The 24,435-nt window shown below is 46.2% G+C and overlaps 1 protein-coding gene across 3 annotated transcripts in view; it reads left to right on the top strand.

Annotated features, from left to right (window-relative positions):
* LOC119953648 (zinc transporter ZIP11-like) overlaps window positions 1-24,435 on the top strand; it is a 762,231-nt gene that overhangs the window by 718,397 nt on the left and 19,399 nt on the right. For all 3 annotated transcript variants that reach the window (XM_038778122.1, XM_038778121.1, XM_038778123.1), the window contains one exon: window positions 23,504-23,602. In XM_038778122.1, the coding sequence (XP_038634050.1) occupies window positions 23,504-23,602 (99 nt within the window). The remainder of the gene's footprint in view (window positions 1-23,503; window positions 23,603-24,435) is intronic.

The raw sequence follows: 24,435 nt of genomic DNA, 5'->3' as shown, positions 1-24,435 counted from the left end.
GTAACCAGAATTAAATATAATCTTCACAGTTGCGCTTGAACACAAAAATCATATTGACTACTTCTCTTTCACGTGTTAAAGGCTCAGAAACACTAGTTGTGAAGGATATATGTTGGTGTTTGGCACCCATGCCTGGTGTTCGCAGGTGAGAGCTTCTGTTTGTTTTATGGAAAATAGCGAAACTTGCATTGCTGGAGGCATTTTAATAAACTCTGGCAGCAGTAATCATATCAATCATCAGCTTAACGGTGCATTTACGTAGTGTCTTTCACACTCTCCAAATGCCCCAACGTGTCTCACAGTTAATGGGTACTTTTTGAAGTGTAGGTACCAATGAAATGTAGGGAAATGCAATGGGAACTTCATGCACAGCAAGATCTCATAAACAGCAATGCTAAATGACATAGTGATGTTGGTTGAGAATTAGATTGTTTGTACACTGGAGGAACTCCCCTGGACCAGTCGGAGGCAGTCTTTTATGTCGACCTGAAAGAACAAATGGTCCTTCGGTTTAATATTTCTGATTGAATGTACAGGTCATATCTGCTGCCTCTGACTCCAGCCATGATTGCCCTGTTGAAGCTGTTTTGATGACGTGCGAGCATTGTCGTTCATTCAGACAGCGTTGCTGGCCACTTTTCCAGAATAACAGTTTTCAGAAGACCATAGGGAAGATTTCCCACTACATTGTGCGAGCGTTCATGCAAGCAATTGGTGTTGTGGGGGATGGTTGGAGTAGTTGAGTTGTCGGGGGAGGGGAGGAGGTGTGGGGGCAGGGGGAGATGTCTGAACGTTTGTGGGCATGTTAATCTCCTGACGGTGGACGAGGAGCATGTCGCCTCATGTTTTCCAGCCAGGTTGTGATGGAAGCTCAAGATATGTGTATCCCATTCAGAGTTTGTGAACCATGAACATGGTCACATGGCTGTCCTCCCCCACTGGCAGGCTCTTTGACATGGGCACGTTTAGTAACGGTGTGTTTCAAGACTACCTTAGCAATGGTACGGTGTTCGTTTTGTACTTTTTGTTTTGCCGTTTTGTACCATGGCCGGAATTTACCATATGGGAGATTATGTTCTCCTGCCGGAGCTGAATTGCACCTGATTTACGCTCCCAAACGTGATTCCCAATCGTTCGCCATGCAAATTTATGCATGCCAAGGATTGCGAGGGATTCCTGAGGGAATCCCGCCATCGGGCTACCATTTTGAGCAGGCAGCCTTATAGTGAGGTCTCGCAGCTTACTCCCCTCCCCCCACCACATTGGAATACAGCCCCCGATCCCCAGATTTTTCCCCCAAGTACAGGAGTGACCCCCCCCCCCCCCACATAAGCCTCCTAAATAAGGCGACACCCCCAATTCTTGGATTGTGTGTGGGGGGGGTGGGGCGGTGTGGGAAGTGTGGACCTCCGATGGATATTGGGGGAAACTCGGTTCAGGAGTTACCCCCTTGGCCCACCGTGAGGTCCATCACATCAGGACAACGCTTATCCATACCTGTAGTAATTCTCGCCCACCTGACTCCTAGCCCAGAGAATCACGTGGGCCCGGAGAATATGGTGCCTGGCCCGCTAAGTGGATGCAAATAGGTGATTAAGCCCCATTTGCAATCTTCCTCCTGGCGCGCGGGCCCGAATCTCCATGCCAGTGGGATGGGGGTGGGGCCAGAGCATCAGAAACGGGGCAATCCTGTTTTCTCCCCGATGCTGGATGCTTCGCTTCACTGGGAACTCCGCTACCAGCGGTGTGACGCAGCGAATTTAGCCCATGTTTCTGCTGATTTAATTTATTGTTTGAACTGAAGTTTATATCACAGAAGGATTCTGTGACAATGAAGACCTTTTCGGAGTGCAGCTCAATACGTTGCATTTAACGTTTGACGGTTCTAACGAAAAGTAATTGACAAGTAATTGTCTCTCTTGCAATATCTAAGTAGTTTTTGGATATTACTCAGGTCGGAATGTCACACCTATCACTCACTTGTTTATTTGTAATTCACCTACGGTCATCTGTTAAGTTACATATTTATTACCTTAATAATAACTGAGGTAAGCAATTAAATTCTCATTCCTGTCCATGCGGGCGGCACGGTGGCGCATTGGTTAGCACTGTTGCCTCACACCGCCGAGGACCCGGGTTCGATACCGGTTCCGGGTCACGGTCCGTGTGGAGTTTGCACGTTCTCCCCGTGTCTGCGTGCGTCTCACCCCCACAACCCAAAGATGTGCAGGGTCGGTGGATTGGCCATGCTAAAATTCCCCCTTATTTAGAAAAGAATTGGGTACTTTAAATTTAAAAATAAATTGCTGTCCATGAGTGCAACCTGCCCGTTAATTATCTCGCGACCAAACATCCCACTCGCTCCCTGGAATTCACTTCAAACTAGCATTTATACTTTGGAAGCTACTATTTTTTCCCCAAGCATCTCACTCATTTTTAGTGGAAATTAGTTTTCATTTAGCTTATTTTATGACACACAAACCCTGTCGCAATCTCCAAACAGTCAATGCTGGTTCCACTGACAGTTTTGGGATGAGAGGCAGGGATGTTCACCACATTCTGTCCCCTGGGGCTACAGAAATGGTTCTGGAACTTCAGATGGTTCACAACACTGTCACGTTTTTGGATCATGTGCAAAAATGCTGACTACAGCCTGCAAACGAGTGAATCATCACAATTTATTGCGCATCCAAGGAGAGGAAACAGCATTCTGGGTCCAGTCTTCTCCAGTTAATCCACACACCTGCTTTAAGGCAACATTCAGGCGATCTTGGCATTAAAATTTTCACGACGCTGTTGATCGAACGTCTCTCAGCCACCTCAGTGTGTTTGGAAAGACACCCATTCAGAAGGTTTGAAAGACTGAGCCAACATGTATGTGATTGGTTTCTGTTAATTTGGCAACACCCAGAAACTGATTGACTGGCCATTTATCACACTGCTGTTGCTAGTCTTTCAGTGTGCAAAATAGCCAGCTCATCTGTCCGTGAATCAAATTTCTGAGTAATTAGCATGAAATGTCTTGGAGAGATATAATGATGCATCATATGAGCAAAGTCGTCTTTTCCCTCCGCACCTGAAGAATGTTTTTCTAAGACTCAACTCCAGAAATGCAACTTCTTGATGTAGACTAGAAAACGTTCCTCCAGCAACTCTGTGGATGTAGAAGAGCAGCATTAAAACAGCAGCACAATCAGCTGAAAGTTAGTGAGCTTATCCAAAATCTGCACCTAAAATTGTTTGCCTGTATGCCCCATTGATAGGGGATAGACTATCAACTCCGAGTTAATCTGGAGACATTCAAGGGCCAATAGGGAGAAACCCTACTGAAAGAGTATTTGAGATAGCGGAACACAAGACGCTTAAGCTTCACATACTGAAGGGACTCAGCAAGCAGTTGTCAGATCCGTGTGGTGAAATACTCGAAGCTGATCACTCCAGATCCACCCAAAGTCTATTCCCATTGACCGTGCATTTTGAATGTTGAGAAGTTGGACACCTTACCCCTCTTTGCTGTTTTTTCAGAACAATAGAACTGTGTGGTATTAATTTGTGAAACTTGTTTGTTTGGTGTATGTCCACACACTATTTCTCCTTTGGAGAATGATGAAGAGTGCTACAACCTGCTCCAAGCCACTTGAACACTCCTTCCACAGCCAACAAGTCCTGGAGTGGGACTTAAATCCAGGGTTTTCTGGCTCTGAGGCAGGAGCACTAGCAACTGAGCTATGAGAGTTCCTTATTCATTTCAGAAAAATAATAAAATGTTTCTAATTAAGGGGCAATTTAGTTTGGCCAATCCATCTACCCTGCACATCTTTGCGATGTGGGAGTGAGACTCGCGCAGACACGGGGAGAATGTGCAAACTCCACATGCACAATGACCCAGGGCCGGGATCGAACCAGGGTCCTCAGCAGCGTACGGCAGCAGTTCTCACCACCGTGCCACTGTGCCGCCCCAGGATAATAAGTAATATTTATTAGTGTCACAAGTAGGCTTACATTAACACTGCAATGAAGTTACTGTGAAAATCCCCTAGTCGCCACACTATGGAGCCTGTTCCTGTACACTGAGGGAGAATTCAGAATGTCCAATTCACCTAACAAGCATGTCTTTCAGGACTTGTGGGAGGAAAGCAGAGCACCCGGAGGAAACCCACGCAGACACGGGGAGAACGTGCAGACTCCACACAGACAGTGGCCCAAGCCGGGAATCGAACCCGGTTCCCTGGCGCTGTGAAACAACAGTGCTAACCACTGTGTTGCTGTGTCCTTATTCATGATGTTAATTGGCTTGACTGCGCAGAATAAATGTGTAACAAGGTGATGAAAAATGAGAATACTGGGGAAATATTTTTTCGAACAAGTAAAGCAGATTAATGAGATGAGGGATATTTACTTGTGAATTGGTAGAATGTAGAAAATAGCGTAATTTTGTTTATGATATATTGCTGCTTATAAAATAAGCAAATTAAGTTCTAGAATTATAGCTACTGTAATAGTCTTTTGAAGAGAATTGGAACAATTGCATGAAGTTTGGTAACAGAGTTTCAGTGGTAATTTGAAGCATTGTGAATGGTGTCTTAAAAACCACCCTATGGACACAAACCTAAACTACTTTGAATTTAGTTTGCCCATACTTCTTTACTTTTGATTGGTGATCAAGCATTAATGCAGAGTGAATCAGAAGTATATTGCTTCTGGACGTCTCCATTGCACCTGATCTAGCAAAGAGGTCGCAGAATCAGATTCCACATTTGTCTTCTGACTTCACCACAAGTTCCAGCTTTCACCTCTGCACCAAATGTGTCCTCTGCAAATTTTCGAGTTGGCTTTCAGCTAAGAGTTTGCCTTCAGAGTCGGCGGGCACGCTGGAGGACTGTAGGTCACCTCAATAATGGTTTCCTCGGGGCTGCCGGTCACAACTCCTGGCTTCCTTTTCTGCAGGAGCACTGAGCAACTTTGTCACAAATGTCTCCGTAATAAGTTCAGATAAAGTGGGGGGAGGGGAGGAAATAATGAATGGACTCCTGTCTCACAGACTGAACAAAACTTTTTTTGTTTTTCTTCGAAAAAAACATGGGAGTTCCTTCCTGACACTGAGTCTTGTGTAGGAGGGAACTTTAGCCACGTTACTGTATCATTTGCATACATCTTCAGTGCTAATCTGTCCAGTGATGAAAACAGTCTTTATATTGGACACAAGTAAGGCATCATTGTATTCCAGTTGTGCTTACGCCAGGAAGAGACCCAGTCGAGCCCTGTTACTCAACGAACAAGAAAAGAACTTGCATTAAGTGAACAGTACAGCACTGTGTATAATAAGCTTGAGTTGCTGATGTTTTATGAGCACATTGCCAAGGAATGTTATTTTAAAACACGCTTCCTTCTCCCCAATGTCCTTCCGTTGTGGGAATAAAGATGAAATTACTAACAACCTGAGAATCGTTACAAGGGAAATGATGTAAGCAATACTTTCCCAGCTGTACTTTCCCAGGGAACTGCTGAAGTTAAGTCCAGTGTGAGTGCCCTTGTGATTGTGTTTCTCGAGGAGATCAGTTTTGGGGCTTGACTGGCAGTGGCAATGGGCCGTGAGAGTTGGTGTCTGCAAAAAATGGGCTGGAGAACTTACAACTCTTCACTCGGGGAGGGGGGGGGGGAAGTCATATAAAGTGGGAGTTGGTGGAATAATTGCTTTAGCACAGCCTTTACTTTACATTTTTGCAGAGTTAGTTGCCAGCACTGCAAACACACAAGGAATGCATTTTCCAACAATTTTATTCCACTGTGATTTCTTATTTGTGTAAATAGCCAGCATTTACAACCTGGCCAGGGGGTCGATATGACTCGGTCTGAATTGAACCGATTTAGATCCATGGAGGGGAAAAAAAAAAATTCCCATGTTCTAAGTTCAAATCCTGGTTGATTTGGATTTAAAAAATATTACTTCCTCTTGCTTTTCCTGCTGGAAGCTTATAGCCACACAACCTCATTGGGACTCTCTCTTGAATTTGCTATAAATTAAAGATCTGCAGCACGTACCCCTGCCAAGCCCTGTAAGTGGCATTAGAAGTGATGATAGGTTTGAGCTCGGGGCAAAAGTCCGGCCAGCAGCCTTCTCTCCCTCGCCCATTCTCGGATGCTGACAGGGAAGGCCCAGCCAAATCCATCGGAATGAGGGCGGAATGCCATTACAAGCAAAGGCGGAGCAGTAATCAGAACCGGGGGTTTTACTGTTCTGATGGAAGTCAACCTGAAACATTCACTCTGTTCATCTGAACAGGTGCTGCCTGACTTGCTGAGGATTCCCAGCATTTACTGCGTTCATTTCACGGTTACAGCCTCTAGTAATTTGCTTTACCGCCATTTTAAGTCTTCCTTGCACTGGTGAGCCTTTCAGCTAATGTGGGCTGTCGGGATGGTGCATGGGCCTGAGCGGCTCAATAATGATAATGAATTTGGACCAAGTCATCCAGCTTGGCGTAGAACTCACCATTAGCTGCACAATTAGCTTTGGATAACCTTTGGGATCAAGCAACACAAATACTTCCTTTCTGTTCGGCACCGGTTTGAACCAGGGGCCTTTTGCGGGTGAGGCGAATGTGATCACCACTACACTACAGAACCACAAAGGTAGTAAATACAGTGAAGTACTGTTTGGATCTTCACAGTTGAGTGTCAGTAATGAGACTTGAACCCACAACCTTCAGACTCATAGGAAAGAGTGTTATCCACTCATAGATCATAGAATTTACATAGAATAGTACAGCACAGAACAGGCCCTTTGGCCCTCGATGTTATGCCGAACATTGTCCGAAACCAAGATCAAGCCATCCCACTCCCTGTCATTCTGGTTTGCTCCATGTGCCTATCCAGTAACCGCTTGAAAGTTCCTAAATTGTCCGACTCCACTATCACAGCAGGCAGTCCATTCCACACCCTAACCACTCTCTGAGTAAAGAACCTACCTCGGACATCCCTCCTATATCTCCCACAGGGAATCTTATAGTTATGCCCCCTTGTAACAGCTACATCCACCCGAGGAAATAGTCTCTGAATGTCCACTCTATCTAGCCCCCTCATCATCTTATAAACCTCTATTAAGTCGCCTCTCATCCTCCTCCGCTCCAAAGAGAAATGTCCTAGCTCCCTCAACCTTTCCTCGTAAGATCTATCCTGCAAACCAGGCAGCATCCTGGTAAATCTCCTTTGCACCCTTTCCAATGCTTCCACATCCTTCCTATAGTGAGGTGACCAGAACTGCACACAATACTCCAAATGTGGTCTCACCAGGGTCATGTACAGTTGCAGCATAACCCCGCGGCTCTTAAACTCAAACCCCCTGTTAATAAACACAAAAACACTATAGGCCTTCTTCACGGCTCTATCCACTAACTATCCACATTCCTCAGAACCCTGCCGTTGACCCTGTAATCTGCATTCAAATTTTCTTTACCAAAATGAATCACCTCGCACTTATCAGGGTTAAATTCCATCTGCCATTTTTCAGCCCAGCTCTGCATCCTATCAATGTCTCTTTGCAGCCTACAACAGCCCTCCACCTCATCCATTTCTCCACCAATCTTGGTGTCATCAGCAAATTTACTGACCCACCCTTCAGCCCCCTCCTCCAAATCATTGAGTCTGCACCGGCCCTTACAAAGAGCACCCTACTCAAGCCCACGTATCTACCCTATCCCCGTAACCCCTACTTAACCTTTTTGGACACTAAGGGCAATTTAGCATGGCCAATCAACCTAACCTGCACATCTTTGCAGTGAGCCATACCTGATTATAAAGTCGCCACAGTCCCACCTGACCATAGGCTGCTTTCTCCTTTGAGGGGGAGAGCTGACTGGTGGTGATTTAACCTGAAGATCACCGTTCCTCAGGCGAGGGGCAAGGCTGAGAAGGCAGGACCCCTCATCCGGTATGGGAATTGAACCCACGCTGTTGGCCTCACTCGGCATCACGAACCAGTTTAGCTCAGTGGGCTAGACAGCTGGTTTGTGATGCAGAACAAGGCCAGCAGCGCGGGTTCAATTCCCGTACCAGCTGAGAATTCTGAATTCTCCCTCAGTGTACCCGAACAGTCAATAAAAGATTATTATTATATTATTATTAAATTGAGGAGCAGAAATACTGGGTTGCTAACAAAGGATGCATCAGCTTGGAGTAGGTCTTTCAAAAATATTATTGACATTGTGAATTTGGAATAAGGCAGACTGCGAAAGATGTGTTTGTTTTCAGTTTCTATTGAGTCTTTACTATTGCGTGGAGATTTTGAATGGGCTGGCCCTGTTCATCAATTGTGCTCACCTTGCAAAAGCTTCCCAGCTGCCTTTCAATGCACACCCAGATGTAAAAAGGGAAGACATCAATTGTTTTCATTAAATATCTTATCAAACATCTCCGAGTACTTTACCTGCACTTAATTGCTTTGAACTGAAAGGTCTGTTGCCATTCAAACAAATGTAGCTGTAATATTCCACACAACATGATCCTATAATCAAAGGGAAGCACGGTAGCATTGTGGATAGCACAATTGCTTCACAGCTCCAGGGTCCCAGGTTCGATTCCGGCTTGAGTCACTGTCTGTGCGGAGTCTGTACATCCTCCCCGTGTGTGCGTGGGTTTCCTCCGGGTGCTCCGGTTTCCTCCCACAGTCCAAAGATGTGCAGATTAGGTGGATTGGCCATGCTAAATTGCCCTTAGTGTCCAAAATTGACCTTAGTTTTGGGTGGAGTTGCTGGGTTATGGGGATAAGGTGGAGGTGTTGACCTTGGTTTGGGTGCTCTTTCTAAGAGCCAGTGCAGACTCGATGGGCCGAATGGCCTTCTTCTACACTGTAAATTCTATAATCTATAAAAAGTATATTTATTCTGCTCCCAAAATGTGCATTAGGACTGTGTAAGAATGTGAGAAATAGGAGCAAGAGTAGATCATATGGCCCCTTGAACCTGTTTTGCCATTTAATAAAATCATGGTTGACATTACCTTAAGTCCACTTCGCACCCTAACCCCTCGCCTCTTGATTCCCTCAGTGTCCAAAGAACCATCATTGCCAGTCTCGAGTATTCCCTACAGCTGAGCATCCACAGCACTCTGGGGTCTGGGAATTCAGCGACATGCAACCCTCTGTTCGAATAAACTTTTCCTCCTCTCAGCCGTTGCTGGCCGTCCCTTTATCCTGAGACCCTGGCACCAGGTCTTAGAGTCTTCAGCCAGGAGAAGCTGCCACTCTGCATTTAATCATTTTCTCCCGGTTTGATCTAGAATAGCCTGCACACGTTTTTTTCTATGGTGTTTCTGTTATCTCTCAGAAGACAGAAAGCTGTTTGTTATCTCTATCTGACTGTGCATAAATGAGGGCACAACAAAATACATTGTATGCAAAAGAATGTCAAAGGCTTCTGTACTCAGATTTGCTCAGTCAGCAGAGGGTGTAGCTCAGGGGCAAGCTGTACCCAGAAAAAAGGGTTGTTGCTAACTACAACGCTGTTATTTTGGGACGTTTATCTCGGAGAAACAGGTTACTTTTGTTCAAGAAAGGTAGATGCAGAGATAGGCTCCATCCTAAATGGATGTGCATGTCACGTGCAGACAGAATAAGGGGTGGGATTTTCTGGAGCCCCGCGCTGAACTCGCGTTTGGCACGGGGCCGGAAAATCGATGTTTACGCAGGAATTGTGCCCGGCGCCGCTCCTGCGATTCTCCGGCCCCGGAGAATCGCTTGCGCGCGGATCACGCGGCACAGCTGGGGGGCCATTGACAGAGGCCCCCCAGCGATTCTCCGGGCAAAACTGGCCGAGTTCCTGACGTCATGGTTCTAACCACGTATTGCCGGTCGGGGGTCTCAGGTGGCGGAGGGATTGAGCACGGGGGCAGGCCTCATGGGCGGCCGGGGCAGCGATCGGGCGGCTCGGATCCGCGAGCGCGTGCCATCTATGGGGGTGGGGCCTACAATGTCGATCTGAGTCTGCCATAGCGCACGGCGCGGCTGCTGCAGGCCACCACCATGCGCATGCGTGGACTCCCGACCGGAAGTGCGGAGGACCGTACCCACAGCCAGAGCTGCGAGAAGCACTCTGGGTCCTTGCCAGCCCCCTGCAGGTAGGAGAATCGCTGTAAATTTTGATATGGAAAGTCTGCCGTGAAACTCCAGTGATTTTACGCCAGCGTGGGGACATAGCCCCATTTTTGGAGAATCCAGCCCAGGGTCAATTAGCTTTTGTACCCCCATCTCAAATAGCCTGTCGAGGCTCACACAAGGAGAATAGTACGTAGGCCAGTTATTGGAGAGCAATCATAAGCAAGTTATGAATGTATTTAGGTGACAAAAATTTTCTCTGAAATGCAATGGTTTGAAAAATCATCTTGAATCCTTATTGATTTTTATAAATTCACCTACACCATAAATAATGACACAATTCTCCCAAAATATCTTGATGCATCAGGTCAAGTACATCAGAATGCTTTCTTACCACTAAATTCACTTTATTCTTTTGAAATTTAATTTGAAGAAAATATTCAAATCATAAATGTTATAAACTCACATTATGACGGACAGCTGCACTGAATGAGCACATTATAGAATCTTAGACTACAGCAGGAGGCCACTCGTCATCATGCCTGTACTGGCTCTTTAGAAGAGCTTTTTAATTAGTCCCACTCTTCTGCCCTTTGTACGTTACCCTTCCATTTTCTGTTCTCCTTCAGGTATATGATGCAGCATTAAAATGATCATCTAATGCATTCCCAGATTGAATATAGACAAAGTTAATTACAAGAGCCACAGGCTATGATCTATATTCTATTTGCTCGGCTCTAACTTCAAATTTCAAATTTTATCATTTGTGAATTAGATTAATTCACCATCGATATCCTTTGGGAAAAGATGTGCTACTTCTTCAAATACAATGGCATTTCTCAACCAATTGCCGGAATCTTCTATTCTCACAATGTCATCACTGCTCAGATGTGGTAAAGTTCAGACACTCTATCACACACAACTGCTTTTGTTTCTCTTTAATGTTTCCTACAATACCACTGCATTCTCCTCCTTTCCCAAGAATGGAAGTGTGTTCGCAACCTTCTATTCATGAGTACCTCTGCTGCCGATCTACCATGTGGCAATGGTGATGCCGTGTAACTCAATAGTGCGAGATAGGGATCAGATTGGTTGTTCATTGCTTTCTTCAACAATTGTTTGACAATATGTCCACCTTTTTCAGCTTTTCCATTGGCCTGTATACACCATCAGCTGACGCATTTACTCACATGAACCATCAAGGCTGCCCCTGTCTAATATTTGAGTAACCCTTCAGTGGGCAAGGAGCATTGGCGGCAAGGAAAAGAGAATCTGACAAATTCTGAGCTTTCATTTTCTATGTCGATGATTTCTACTTATTGAACCTTTCCTGCAAGACAATAAAATCAAAGTTTGTAATGCAACTGTGGTTTTGAATTTTACTTTTCCCAAATTGCAGGAAGATTGAAAACCTTATCTAGGCCACACTGAGTTTGTTTGTTTCACCTGGGACAGCAACATGCACCAGAACTGCCCTCAGTGCCCAAAGCTAAGAAGAGAAAAATTGGCCAGGAAATCCAGTTTTGATTGTTACCTAGCCACCCTTACTGAAAATGACACTTGCAAGGATATCAACACCTGGAATTTCAATAGGGATTCCTCTCTAACCACAGAGGCCCCTTCCTGCTTTTCAAACAAGTTTGTGGCTACGTTACAGGGGAAATCGGGAGAACTCTGCAGAAGTTCTCTGTGAAAACATTTCATGTTGCCTGTTGATTAGCCAGTGACCCTTCTAACTGTTAGACGTTTAGCTGCTGTTGTATAGAGTCAAAGGTTCTGCTCCTTTTCACAAACACCCTTATTTCACTTTAACAGGCACTGCACAAAACTCTATCATCACATCACTGACACAAAGGCCACCTGAAGCCCCTTTACATATCAGTGTCAATTATTGGATACTTAACATAAATGAGACAAGTAATTGGAATGTTTTCTACATTATGACCATATTTAACACTAACCAGACTGAAGAGAAAGTTGCCCTTTAGAGTAGATACTGGAGGGTGCTCAGCAGTGATGGCACTGTAGCCAGGATGAATCAGTAGGATGAATCAGTGCCTTCAGATGGATATTAGTGGGTGGGGATGATGTGAGGCAGCACCAGGTATTGAATGAGAAAAGATGTACCATTGCTTCTTGAGACTTTAATGCATCAGCCAATATTCTCAGGACTGCTCCTTGCTTCAGTCAACCAGTGTTACAGTCAACCAAGGTAAAAGCCAAAACATCCCATTTCTAGTTGAAAAATAGTTACTTAAGACATCTATTTCTGTGTATATATTTGTGTAAGTCACTAATATAGTGGTTAACATTTCTCATTTTTTTCGGCATGCACAACCTTGAGTAGTCATACCGAATTTCATCAGCTGGGAGGAGTGGTGCAGTGACTCCTTGATGTCGGACAGAAGACACACATAGAATTTACACTGCAGAAAGAGGCCATTCGGCCCCTCAAGTCTGCACCAGCCGGGCAGCACGGTGGCGCAGTGGGTTAGCACTGTGGCCTCACGGTGCCAAGATCCCAGATTCGATCCTAGCTCTGGGTCACTGTCTAGAACATAGAACAGTACAGCACAGAACAGGCCCTTCGGCCCTCGATGTTGTGCCGAGCAATGATCACCCTACTCAAACCCACGTATCCACCCTATACCCGTAACCCAACAACCACCCCCCTTAACCTTACTTTTTAGGACACTACGGGCAATTTAGCATGGCCAATCCACCTAACCCGCACATCTTTGGACTGTGTCCTGTGGACTGTGTGGAGTTTGCACATTCTCCCCGTGTTTGCCTGGGTTTCGTCCCCACAACCCAAAAATGTGCAAGCTAGGTGGATTGGCCACACTAAAATTGCCCCTTAATTGGTAAAAATAAATTGGGTACTCTAAATATATAAAAAGTCTGCACCGGCCCTTGGAAAGGGCGCCCTACTTAAACCCACGCCTCCACCCAATCCCCGTAACTCCACCTAACCGTTTAGACACTAAGAGGCAATTTTACATGGCCAATTCACCTAACCTGTACATCTTCGGACTGTGGGAGGAAACCGGAGCACCTGGAGCAAACCCACACAGACACGGGGAGAAGGTGCAAACTCCACACAGACAGTCACCCGTGGCTTGAATTGAACCCGGGATCCTGGAGCTTTGAGGCAGCAGTGCTAACCAGTGTGCCACCGTGCAGCCCTTGAGGTCTACAATCGTTTGTCAATATTTTCACGATTGCCTCCAACTAGCAGCTCAGAAAATTGTCCGAATGGTCTAACAATGAGACAGCATGAGATGAAGGAGCTGCCTGCAACTCGAGTCATGAAAAGTCCATTTTTATTAACAGAGACTTTCACTCTAGAATGATACGCACTACTTGGAAAGGACTTTGCACGTGATGTCCAATTATGTTACCCTTCAACAGGAAGTTCCAGCTAGATCTGCCTTGCATGTGTCCTCGAGACTGAATTGCAGATGTTGATGCGGTTCCTCGCCATGAACAGATAGACTTTTGTACTCGGTCGTTCCAGTTTCCCGTTACCAGATCCTGCAGTGGTTGCTTCTTCCCCTCACAGCAGGCTCTAACAGCTCACAAATTGCATAGCATCATGTTTATATTGTATATAGGAACCATCTGGGCAAAACACATCCACCAGAATTTAAACCTACTAGTTTCTTAAAAAGCACAGTCGAGGATTTGAAACTTGGCTTGTGGATTATGGCATTTGGAGCACTTCAGAGTGCTGTGAAATCGATGTTCTATTACTGACTTTCCACTGTTTCTCTGAAGTAGTCTGGTGCATTATGTTAAAGTGGATTATTCAGGGGAAACAAATCTGATTTACATTTATAGTAATTAGATGAGAACAGCGCTGAGAACTTAGCAACCGTTTCGTCCCAATATGAGGTGATTTGCAATATTAAGCAGTGCAGTCTTACCAGGTTTTAAACGCAGCATGGTCGGTTGTTAGCTGGCAGCAGTGTGAGCAATGAGTTGTTGGATGAACAATGAACAGATTACCATTGCAGTGGTGAGAATCATTCATTAATCAATTTGTGCATATGGTGCACAGAAACTTTTTTTTGCAAAACAAATTATTCGAAAACCTCGCAGACAGAAAGTTTGCAACGCCATTCCGTATACGGTACTATGGGGAGAAATATTGGGCTGTTGGCAGTAACTGGGGTGGATGTGCATTTTATAGCTCAAAGTAATTTGTTTGTTCCGAGTCACTGAGGATTACTTGTGCTGGGAGGACAAGAGTTCAATGGACTCGGATTGATACTTGGACTACCCGAGCTTGGCTATGAGCAGGATATTTCTATTAACGTATTTTTCCTTCTGGTTCTTACTTTGTTCTGCTGGGGACTGATGTAATAGGTCCTGTTGGTTCCAAGCTGGCCTGAGTCTTGATGGGTGTTTCATCTGCATGTTTCTTGTGGACAGATCCAGGTTCTCCTCACGGAGTGAATGAGCGAGATGCACCTCCACCCAGCTAGGAGTGACAATTGCGCAGTCCACGTCCTGCCTTGATGATGTGAGGGGGAGGGGAAATAAAGGCCTCTGGTCTACCGATCCAGCAGGTGGCATTTCTATTCACAGTCATTGGTTTTTGTGATCTCTCAATCCACTATCTTCATTGGTTGGAAGCAGACAATGACCAGAACCTTTGTACGGAATCTGCCTTTTCTACCCCAGATCCTCCAGCATACATCTGCCTGGACGGATGTTACCTGCTCTGTGAAATATTTGATACCTGATTTTGATCCTGTATACAAGCATACTAAATCTGTAGAACCATGGAATCTCCACAGTGCTGAAGGAGGCCATTCGGCCCATTGAGTCTGCACTAACCCTCTGAAAGAGCACCTTACCTAGGCCCACTCCCCTGCCCTATCCCTATAACCCCACCTAACCGCACATCCTTGGACACTAAGGGGCAATTTTAGCATAGCCAATCCACCTAACCTACACACCTTTGGACAGTGGGAGGAAATCGGAAAAAGTCCACATGACCTTGAAAAAAATGGTCACCCCAGTAGGATCGCAGGAGTTTTGCCTAATCTTAATTTAACTTTCAGTTTTCTGCGGTGGGCCCATTGCTGGGTTGAGAATGCCTAAGTCATGTTAAACAAAGCTTTCATAGATGGCAAAGGGAGACCTTTACCTCATTAGGTTGGACTGAATTTAAACAAGGATTCCAAAGCACCTAACCTCCCCAGCGCCAGTCAATGGATGGCCCCACCATCAAGATCTTACACATTCATGTCACAACATTTCAGAAATGTCTTCTCTGATTCAATTTGATAACTCCGAGAACAAAGGTCAATTGTTAACAAAAGAAGCCTTTTTAATGTTTGTTCTTTACTATGATGCCGATTTTTCAATATTTTGTCCACCTATCTAACCTTCTTAGTATCATTCACTGGAATGGAGAAGACAGACCAGCTGCAGTCAAAACTGGCAAGAGTCATGTCCTTGTAAATGTTGGGAGTAGGGCACATTTGAGACCTGAATGTGGGAAAGTGTGCATGCAAGCCCTTTTAAATTTTGGTAAGAGTGCATTCAAGCACCTGCTGGTTTGAGGAGAAAGCAATGCATCCAAAACCCTGCCGGTACAATGAATGTTCTCGTTAAGTTTGCATTGGGTTCCAGAAACATGACACGATTCTGATCGAGGAGGCCAGAATTGCAAATCTATTGACAAGAGGCTAGCTACTTGGCCAGAATCAAGGACAGAACTTAGCTGAACTAATCCCTGTAGGCATTTGATATTCGGCTGTTGATATCATTGCACTACCCAAAATGACAGAGCATAAAAGGTGTTTGCTAATTTCATTACCTCTGTTGGTCATCGCAACTCAACTGTGACAGTGAGTGTATGACAAACAAAATGTCGCTTAAGCAACGAATAGCTGATCCTGCAGCCTTTTACTGGGTCAACTGAGAACCTCGTGAAATATTGACAGAGGTCCGTCAGTGTGTTTGGTAATTAATTAGAATCTAACAATTTTGATTGGTGAACCAGTAAGTAATGTTCTGCCATCGTGAAGCCAGTTTAAAGCAGCATTTTATAATCTTTTTTTAAAATAAATTTAGAGCACCCAATTATTTTTTCCAATTAAGGGGCAATTTTCCAATTAAGGGGCTGGTTTAGCTCACAAGGCTAAATCGCTGGCTTTTAAAGCAGACCAAGCAGGCCAGCAGCACGGTTCGATTCCCGTACCAGCCTCCCCGGACAGGCGCCGGAATGTGGCGACTAGGGGCTTTTCACAGTAAATTCATTGAAGCCTACTCGTGACAATAAGCGATTTTCATTTCATTTCAATTTGGCATGGCCAATACTTTTCACTGTACCTCGGTACACGTGACAATAAACCTAATCCAAATCCATCTACTCTGTACATCTTTGAGTTGTAGGAGTGAGACCCACACAGATGCAGGGAGAATGTGCAAACTCCACATGGACAGTGACCCGGAGCTGGGATCGATCCTGGGTCCTCAGCGCTCTGAGGTAGCAGTGCTAACCACTGCGCAACCGTGCCACCATGCATTTTGACAATCTAATCGGAAATTCAACCCCCCACCCCAAATTATAATGCCTCTGCTGCCGAAACAAATTGCAGCCCTGCCGTCACCCAATGATTCAATGGGCCCTGGTCCCTCTATTCCAACATGCAGCCTCTGCATTCAAACACAGCAGTGGTATTTTGGGCCTGAGCCTGTGGACTATGTGACTCACTTATCATAGTTGTTGACTAACTGTGCGCCTCTGTATTCAAATGGTTCTCAGAGCATGAAGCAGGACAGTTTACAGGTTGTGCAGGGCTTCCCGGCTCAGGCTGGTGCTGTCCTTATTACATTATCTAGGGTACCAGGGTCAATAGTTGTGGTCCCACCTTTGCTAAGCAGAAATCAATTAACACGCCAATCATCACGGTAAATGGTCAGGCATTGAACCTGGCCCCTCTGTGATCGATGTGCTTCACTGCACCACTGTGTGAATGATGCATTATTTATTGAGCCGTTTGAAGGGGGCCTAATGCCGACTGTGGTTACGCTAACAGTTTAGGCAGGCACCATTCTGGTGGTTGAGTTACCTGTCACCAGTCAGGTGACACTGTTAATAGACGCGGTTAATGCAAGACAAAAACTGTGTAATGCATGGGTAGTCAGTTAAAACGGATCGGCTGATGCCGGAAAATTAAGTTCAAAATTGATATCGACAACTGTATAACATTTAAGTCACATAATGTTGAATAAAACAGCTTCCCTTTTTATAGGGGACCACACAGGCTGCGTTAAGAATAGCTCACAAAAAAAAACTTGTCCCGCTCAATCTGCCACAGCCTTTCCAAAGAAAAACCCTCCCCAACAATGTGCAGGAAACCCCCCAGATCAGCATTCCTGAATGTGTCCCGGAAGGCCCAGTCATCAGAATCATTTACTTTCAATGCTGCAGGTCACCTCTTTGACTCAGCCAACCGGCCAAGCTTGAACCGTGTGCGTTAGAAGAAAACGTCGTGTCATTATTTTGGTTCTGACCTATTGAAATGTATGAGGAGGCGCATGTGTGTTCTTGGGGGGGGGGGGGGGGATGGACGGGTGCTTCGTAATGTGGGACACGGAGTTCGCTGGGAAGCGGGACAAAAAAAAACTCATGGAAACATATTACTTTTACTACAGTACAGAGTTCTGGTGTCCAAAAGCTTGGCAGCGCTGGGAATGATAATCAAAGTGCCAGTAGGTGTTGGCTCAGCTTACACAATAAGAAGAATGCATGCAGGCTGCAGCAGCCTTTCCGTGACTAGCTCCAATTTATCTGTTTCATTCTGGGGCAGGATTTTGACGCTGAGCCAGTAGGCGAAGCAAGCCAAAGAACGCAAAGCAAAGCAGCTTTTCATTACTTGAAATCATCTGCAGCTCTTGCCATATGTGCAACTTGCTGCCTTCCAGAGCTCAGCTACAAAGGGATGTTTGGAGTGCCCTTAAGCTGTAGGAGCCAAATATGATTTGTTTTTTTAAAAAACGATAACTGTCCTCACCAATTTCATTTTAGCTCAATAATTTTGACACCGCCGCGGGGATATTTATTTTGAATTTAAATACCGCCAGGACCTGGATGGATAATTCCCTACCTAAACCCACCTCCTGCCCCTACCAGCCCCCCACCTCCTGCCCCTACCAGCCCCCCACCTCCTGCTCCCGCCGCCCTCAACCAAACCCACCTCCTCCCCCTGCTACCCATCAACCCCACCCCCTCCACTGCAACCCCACCTCCTCCACTGCAACCCCACCTCCTCCACTGCAACCCCTCAACCCCACCTCATCCACTGCAACCCCACCTCCTCCACTACAACCCCTCAACCCCACCTCCTCGCCCTCCCACCCCCCTCCTCCCCCTCCCCCTGTTACGCCACCTCCTGCCCCTGACACCCTAAACAAAACCCACCTCCTCCTCCTGCTACCCCTCAACCCTGCCCCTGGCACCCCCAACCCCACCCCATGCTTTTTCTGTGGTGTGACTTGACTGATTTCAGTACATTGGCCAGGACACGGGCAGAATTCCCCGGCTCTTCTCTGAAATAGCGCCATGGAATCTTTGGCACCACCGAGAGGAGAGACAGAGCCTCGGGTTAACATAACATGCGAAGGATAGGTATAACTTATTTGGGAAGCAGCCTATGGTCCCCGAATGCAGCTTTATTTTGGGCGGATGGAGAGACACAAAGCAACAGCCTTAGGTGATTGCTTAGGTGATTCGGTGATTATACAGTGAATGGTAGGACCCTCAAGAGTATTGACAGTCAGAGAGATCTAGGTGTACAGGTCCACAGGTGACTGAAAGGGGCAACACAGGTGGAGAAGGTAGTCAAGAAGGCATACAGCATGCTTGCCTTCATTGGCCAGGGCATTGAGTATAAGAATTGGCAAGTCATGTTGCAGCTGTATAGAACCTTAGTTAGGCCACACTTGGAGTATAGTGTTCAATTCTGGTCGCCACACTACCAAAAGGATGTGGAGGCTTTGGAGAGGGTGCAGAAGAGATTTACCAGGATGTTGCCTGGTATGGAGGGCATTAGCTATGAGGAGCGGTTGAATAAACTCGGTTTGTTCTCACTGGAACGACGGAGGTTGAGGGGCGACCTGATAGAGGTCTACAAAATTATGAGGGGCATAGACAGAGTGGATAGTCACAGACTTTTTCCCAGGGTAGAGGGGTCAATTACTAGGGGGCATAAGTTTAAGGTGCGAGGGGCAAGGTTTAGAGGAGATGTACGAGACAAGTTTTTTTACACAGAGGGTAGTGGGTGCCTGGAACCCGCCGGAGGAGGTGGTGGAAGCAGGGAAGATAGTGACATTTAAGGGGCATCTTGACAAATACATGAATAGGATGGGAATAGAGGGATACGGACCCAGGAAGTGTGGAAGATTTTAGTTTAGACGGGCAGCATGGTCGGCAGAGGCTTGGAGGGCCGAAGGGCCTGTTCCTGTGCTGTACTTTTCTTTGTTCTTTGTGATCCAGCAAAGGCGAGAGGAATCATAGAATCCCTAAAGTGCAGAAGGAGGCCATTCGGCCCATCAGGTCTGCACCAAACCTCCGAAAAAGCACCCTACCAAGGCCAACTCCCCCGCTCACCCAGTCTTATGCCCCGTAACCCAATCTGTCCATCTCTGGACACTAAGGGGCAATTTAGCATGACCAATCCACCTAACCTGCACATCTTTGTACTGTGGGAGGAAACTGGAGCACCCGGAGGAAATCCACGCAGACGGGGAAAGTGCAGACTTCACACAGTTGCCCGAGGCCGGAATCAAACCCAGGTCCCTGGCACTGTGAGGCAGCAGTGCTAACCACTGTGCCACAGCACAGGAGGTCCCTCGCGGAATCCTGCAAGTAAAGCTTATTTGGGACCTCGGGCGATGATTGTCAGGAGACTGGTCATCTGCATTGAGGATTAACCCAAAGCAAGATCCCCTGTTTTCTAGTAGGACTCTGTCGCACTCAGAAGCAGGAAGTCTGTTGATTTTTGCCGTTCCCTCACCCAGTAAAGCCGGTGGCGTCCCCCGCCTGGGAAGAACAACAATGGAAACTGCCCAACCCTTCATAGCGATGGTGGTATGTGACTCTGGAAAAATGCAAAGCAAGTGGAGAAATTATTTGTCATTATTTTGTTTGCTCCAGATCCATATTTCTAAAAACACTACTGATGAGAAAGGACGGGGGGGGAAATTAGCTTTTGTGACAAAAGGCCCACATATAACCTCGCGCTGTTGATGTTATTCAGCACTGTCTCGGGGTGGGGGCAGGGTTGGGACAGGGCCATGGAATTTTCCAGTTAGTCACAGCTTATCATTATCTAGCCCAGAGACACCACATGTTTTAATGGATTTGATGGGTAACTTCATTTGACACAGTTCAGACTGAACATTTATCAAACAGACCATCATGTATAGACTGAATCATGGAACAGTGGTGGATATTACTTGACAATCTTATCAGTTTGTTAAAATGGCCCATTTATTCTCCCTTTGGTACCACCCTTTGCACTTAAGTACATACCTGCTCCCAGGATTCTACCCATCATGTTGAGTAGCTGTGAGATGTGTAAAGGTAGCCTTCAATCCTCCTTATTTCACAAGAAACATTTGAGTGAACAAGGATCGTGATCCCATTCAACCTCAGTCTTGCAGGATATCTACAGCACACGACTCTCATCTCATCACAGTTTCTAGATGTTTGTTCAACAAGTGTGACATGAGAAAAGCCTCCCCCCCCCCACCCCCCAATAAAAACCTGGCTGAGATTGGGAGTGGCGTTTTTGTTTTGTATTTTAATTTTTGCTTTAATTTCCCAATTTTGAGGGTCTATTCAAGAACAGCATGGTTATCGACTTCTTCTTCAAGGAAAATTAGTTCGTCAGTGGGGGGAAGGGGGGATAACTGAAATGCCGAATAAGGATAGGAAAACCAATAAAGGGAGAACCGTGAAATAGAGTAGGTACATGGACCATGATATACTTGGAGGGGGGGGGGGGGGGGGGGGGATGGCTATGTTATTGTGGGTTTTTTGTGTTTGTTGCATCTTTCTGTTTTAAAATATTTTACTAAACAAAAAGAACAGCATGGTTCCTAAAGCAAATAAGAACAATAATAATAATCTGCATTGTCACAAGTAGGCTGCAATGAAGTTGCTGTGAAAAGCCCATAGTCGCCACGTTCCGGCACCTGTTCGGGTACACGGAAGGATAATTCAGAATGTCCAAATTACCTGATGGCATGTATTTTGGGACTTGTGGGAGGAAACCGGAGCACCCAGAGGAAACCCACGCAGACACAGGGAGAACGTGCACACTCTGCATAGAGAGTAACCCAAGCCGGGAATCGAACCTGGGACCCTGACACTGTGAAGTAACAGTGCTAACCGATAATGGTTTGAGTGTTTTTTTAAAATAAATTTCAAGTACTCAATTATTTAGGGCAGCACGGTGGCCTAGTGGTTAGCACAACCGCCTCACGGCGCTGAGGTCCCAGGTTCGATCCCGGCTCTGGGTCACTGTCTGTGTGGAGTTTGCACATTCTCCCCGTGTCTGCGTGGGTTTCGCCCCCACAACCCAAAGATGTGCAGGGCAGGTGGATTGGCCACGCTAAATTGCCCCTTAATTGGAAAAAATAATTGGGTAATCTAAATTTTAAAAAAAAAGTACTCAATTATTTTTTCCAATTAAGGGGCAATTTTAGTGTGGCCAATTCACCTTACCTGCACATCTTTGTGTTGTGGGGGAGAGAGCCACGCAAATACAGGGAGATCGTGCAAACTACCCAGTGTCCTGGGTGTCTGAGTGTTTTATAATGGTTTTCTGATCACGTCCTCGGTGAGTTTATCATTCTTATAGCCGGTGCAGACACAATGGGCCAAAGGGTCTCCTTCTGCATCCTAACAATTCTGTGGGATGTGACCTGATTAACTAGAACACCATAGTTATGTAGGCTGGCAACTTTTACTGAAAGGATATTCTGAAGTAATATCGCACTTATTGACACATAGGGTTGTAGCAACAAAAGAGTATAAAGAATTATTCCTGTGCAAACTTCACACTGGAAAAATACTTTTGCTGATCGGTACAAGTGCTGTATCAGATCTGTGACACAGGTATTGAATTTGTTTACATGCCACAGTTCCAAAGTTGCATATTCACCATTCTGTTTGATGTAATTCCGTGTGCATGGAATAACATAGTGAAGCCTATACAGTTAACCCTGCCTGAAATGCCAGCCATAGGTAGATAAATGTCTAATTGCGAACAACTTGAGCATTTGTTCACAAAGTGTGATTCTGATTAATTTAGCTGTAAGCCTTACCTATTAAATTGCTCCTTAATTGGACAAAATGAATTGGGTGCTCTAAACTTTTTTTTTAAATGAATGGGCAGAAAAATATTAAGTCTCCGAGCCTCGGGCGGTGGCCTAGTGGTTAGCACAACCGCCTCACAGAGCTGAGGGCCCAGGTTCGATCCCGGCTCTGGGTCACTGTCCATGTGGAGTTTGCACATTCTCCCCGTGTCTGCGTGGGTTTCGCCCCCACAACCCAAAAATGTGCAGAGTAGGTAGATTGGCCACGCTAAATTGCCCTATTAAATAAAAAAAATAAAAAGTCTCCGAGCCTCCACGGTGAAATCACGCTCAGGCGGAGAATGGGCGGCGATCGGGTCCGACGTCTTCCTGCGATTCTCCGCGGACTGGAGATTCACCGTCAGTCGCGTACGCACAGTCCACACGGTGCCAGTCAGGGGCCATTGAAGAGGCCCCCGTGGCGATCCTCGGCAGCTGGCCAAGTTCCCGCCGGCGTAGTTCCCTCATGGTTCCACCGGCGGGCACTCGGAGTGGCGGCTGCGGGCCCTGGTGGGGGGGGGGGGGGATCCGTCACCGGGGGAGGGGGGGCCTTCAGGACGGCCAGGTTCCGATCAGGGGCCACCGACAGCGGGCGCATACGATCTGGGGAGGGGCCTATATTGTTGGAGTCGGCTTGCTGTGTGGGTCCGCAATGTTGCGCAGACCCGTGGCCGGAAGTGCAGAGCCCCGTATTGGCAGCCGGAGCTGCGAGGCGTACTCCAGGGCACTACAAGCCCCCTTCAAAACGGAAAATCACTCTGGACTTTCTCCATTTTCAGAGAATTCCGCCCGGTGTCTCTCCGAGAGAGCTGTCTCGAAAAGGGCTATGTATCAATCTTAATGGCTGACTGCTTATTTTAGATGCAGGTAACAATCACTAATTGGAAATGTATTTTCAAAGCAGCTGAATAAAGATTACGGTTTTACTTTTAATCCCATTGCTCACTGCTAAATGTGCAAACGCTACCTCACGTTATTGAGTTGGCGTCACCTGTGCATGCGCTGAAATCATTTTTTATTCCTTGCTAATAGGAACTTAGCGATTGGAATTGGACTGCAGAATTTTCCAGAAGGCCTGGCTGTCAGTTTGCCGTTGCGAGGTGCTGGGCTGTCCACATGGAAAGCGTTCTGGTGAGTGAAAGCTAAGTAACTGGAGCTGATATACTTTGTCAAGTCTATCAAATCAGGATTAATCCATTCGAAAACCTGAGTGTGAATTTTAAATGGAGGCTTTGGTGGCATTCTGCTGCAAAAACGGGCTGAAATGTTGGCGGAATACTTAACCAAATACTTACCTGACTCATTTAAGAGACCATTTACCTCTCCACACCATTTAGCTTGGGGGGGGGGGGGAGTGGTGGCTGAACTCACTCAGTTCCATCCTTACTCACGAATCACCCGCCGTGACTTCTTTTCCCACTCCCCTGACCTCCTGTGTCCCCTTGAATCTATCCCTGCTGCTGCCTCATCTACATGCTGACCTTGATGCCGTCACCTGAAAACACAGCTTCAGTTTTCACAGGTATCGTGATGACACCCAGCCCTACCTCCCCACCACCAGCCTCGGCCTTTCCACTGTCTTAAAATCATTCCTGGATGCCAGGCAAGCATCCTAATCATGACAAGTAAATACAAAATATGCAGGAGGCATCTTTCAATTGGATGGGCCACTACTTCAGCAGATTATTGGAAACAAATACACCTACTTGAATCGATTGTACAGCGTTGCTCTTTGGATTGACCAGTTTAGCAGACGGGAACTCTAAGGCACATTCCAAGAGTGAGTTAGGCATAAATGGACAATATCTTACAAAGGGCCGGAGTTGATTACACAAAGACTGATTTTATAATTGGCTGCTATCACGTTACCTGTCCTCCTGTCACACAAGCTGAGAAACCAGAGGTAGCACGACCCAGATTCCGGAGTGTGTGTCTGGCCAGTGTGCAAAGCTCCCCATTAGGTG

Source organism: Scyliorhinus canicula, chromosome 18, assembly GCF_902713615.1.
Source record: "Scyliorhinus canicula chromosome 18, sScyCan1.1, whole genome shotgun sequence".
Taxonomy (NCBI): Eukaryota; Metazoa; Chordata; class Chondrichthyes; order Carcharhiniformes; family Scyliorhinidae; genus Scyliorhinus; species Scyliorhinus canicula.
Note: the sequence above shows the minus strand (reverse complement) of the source record. Positions and strands in the feature narration are given on the sequence as shown.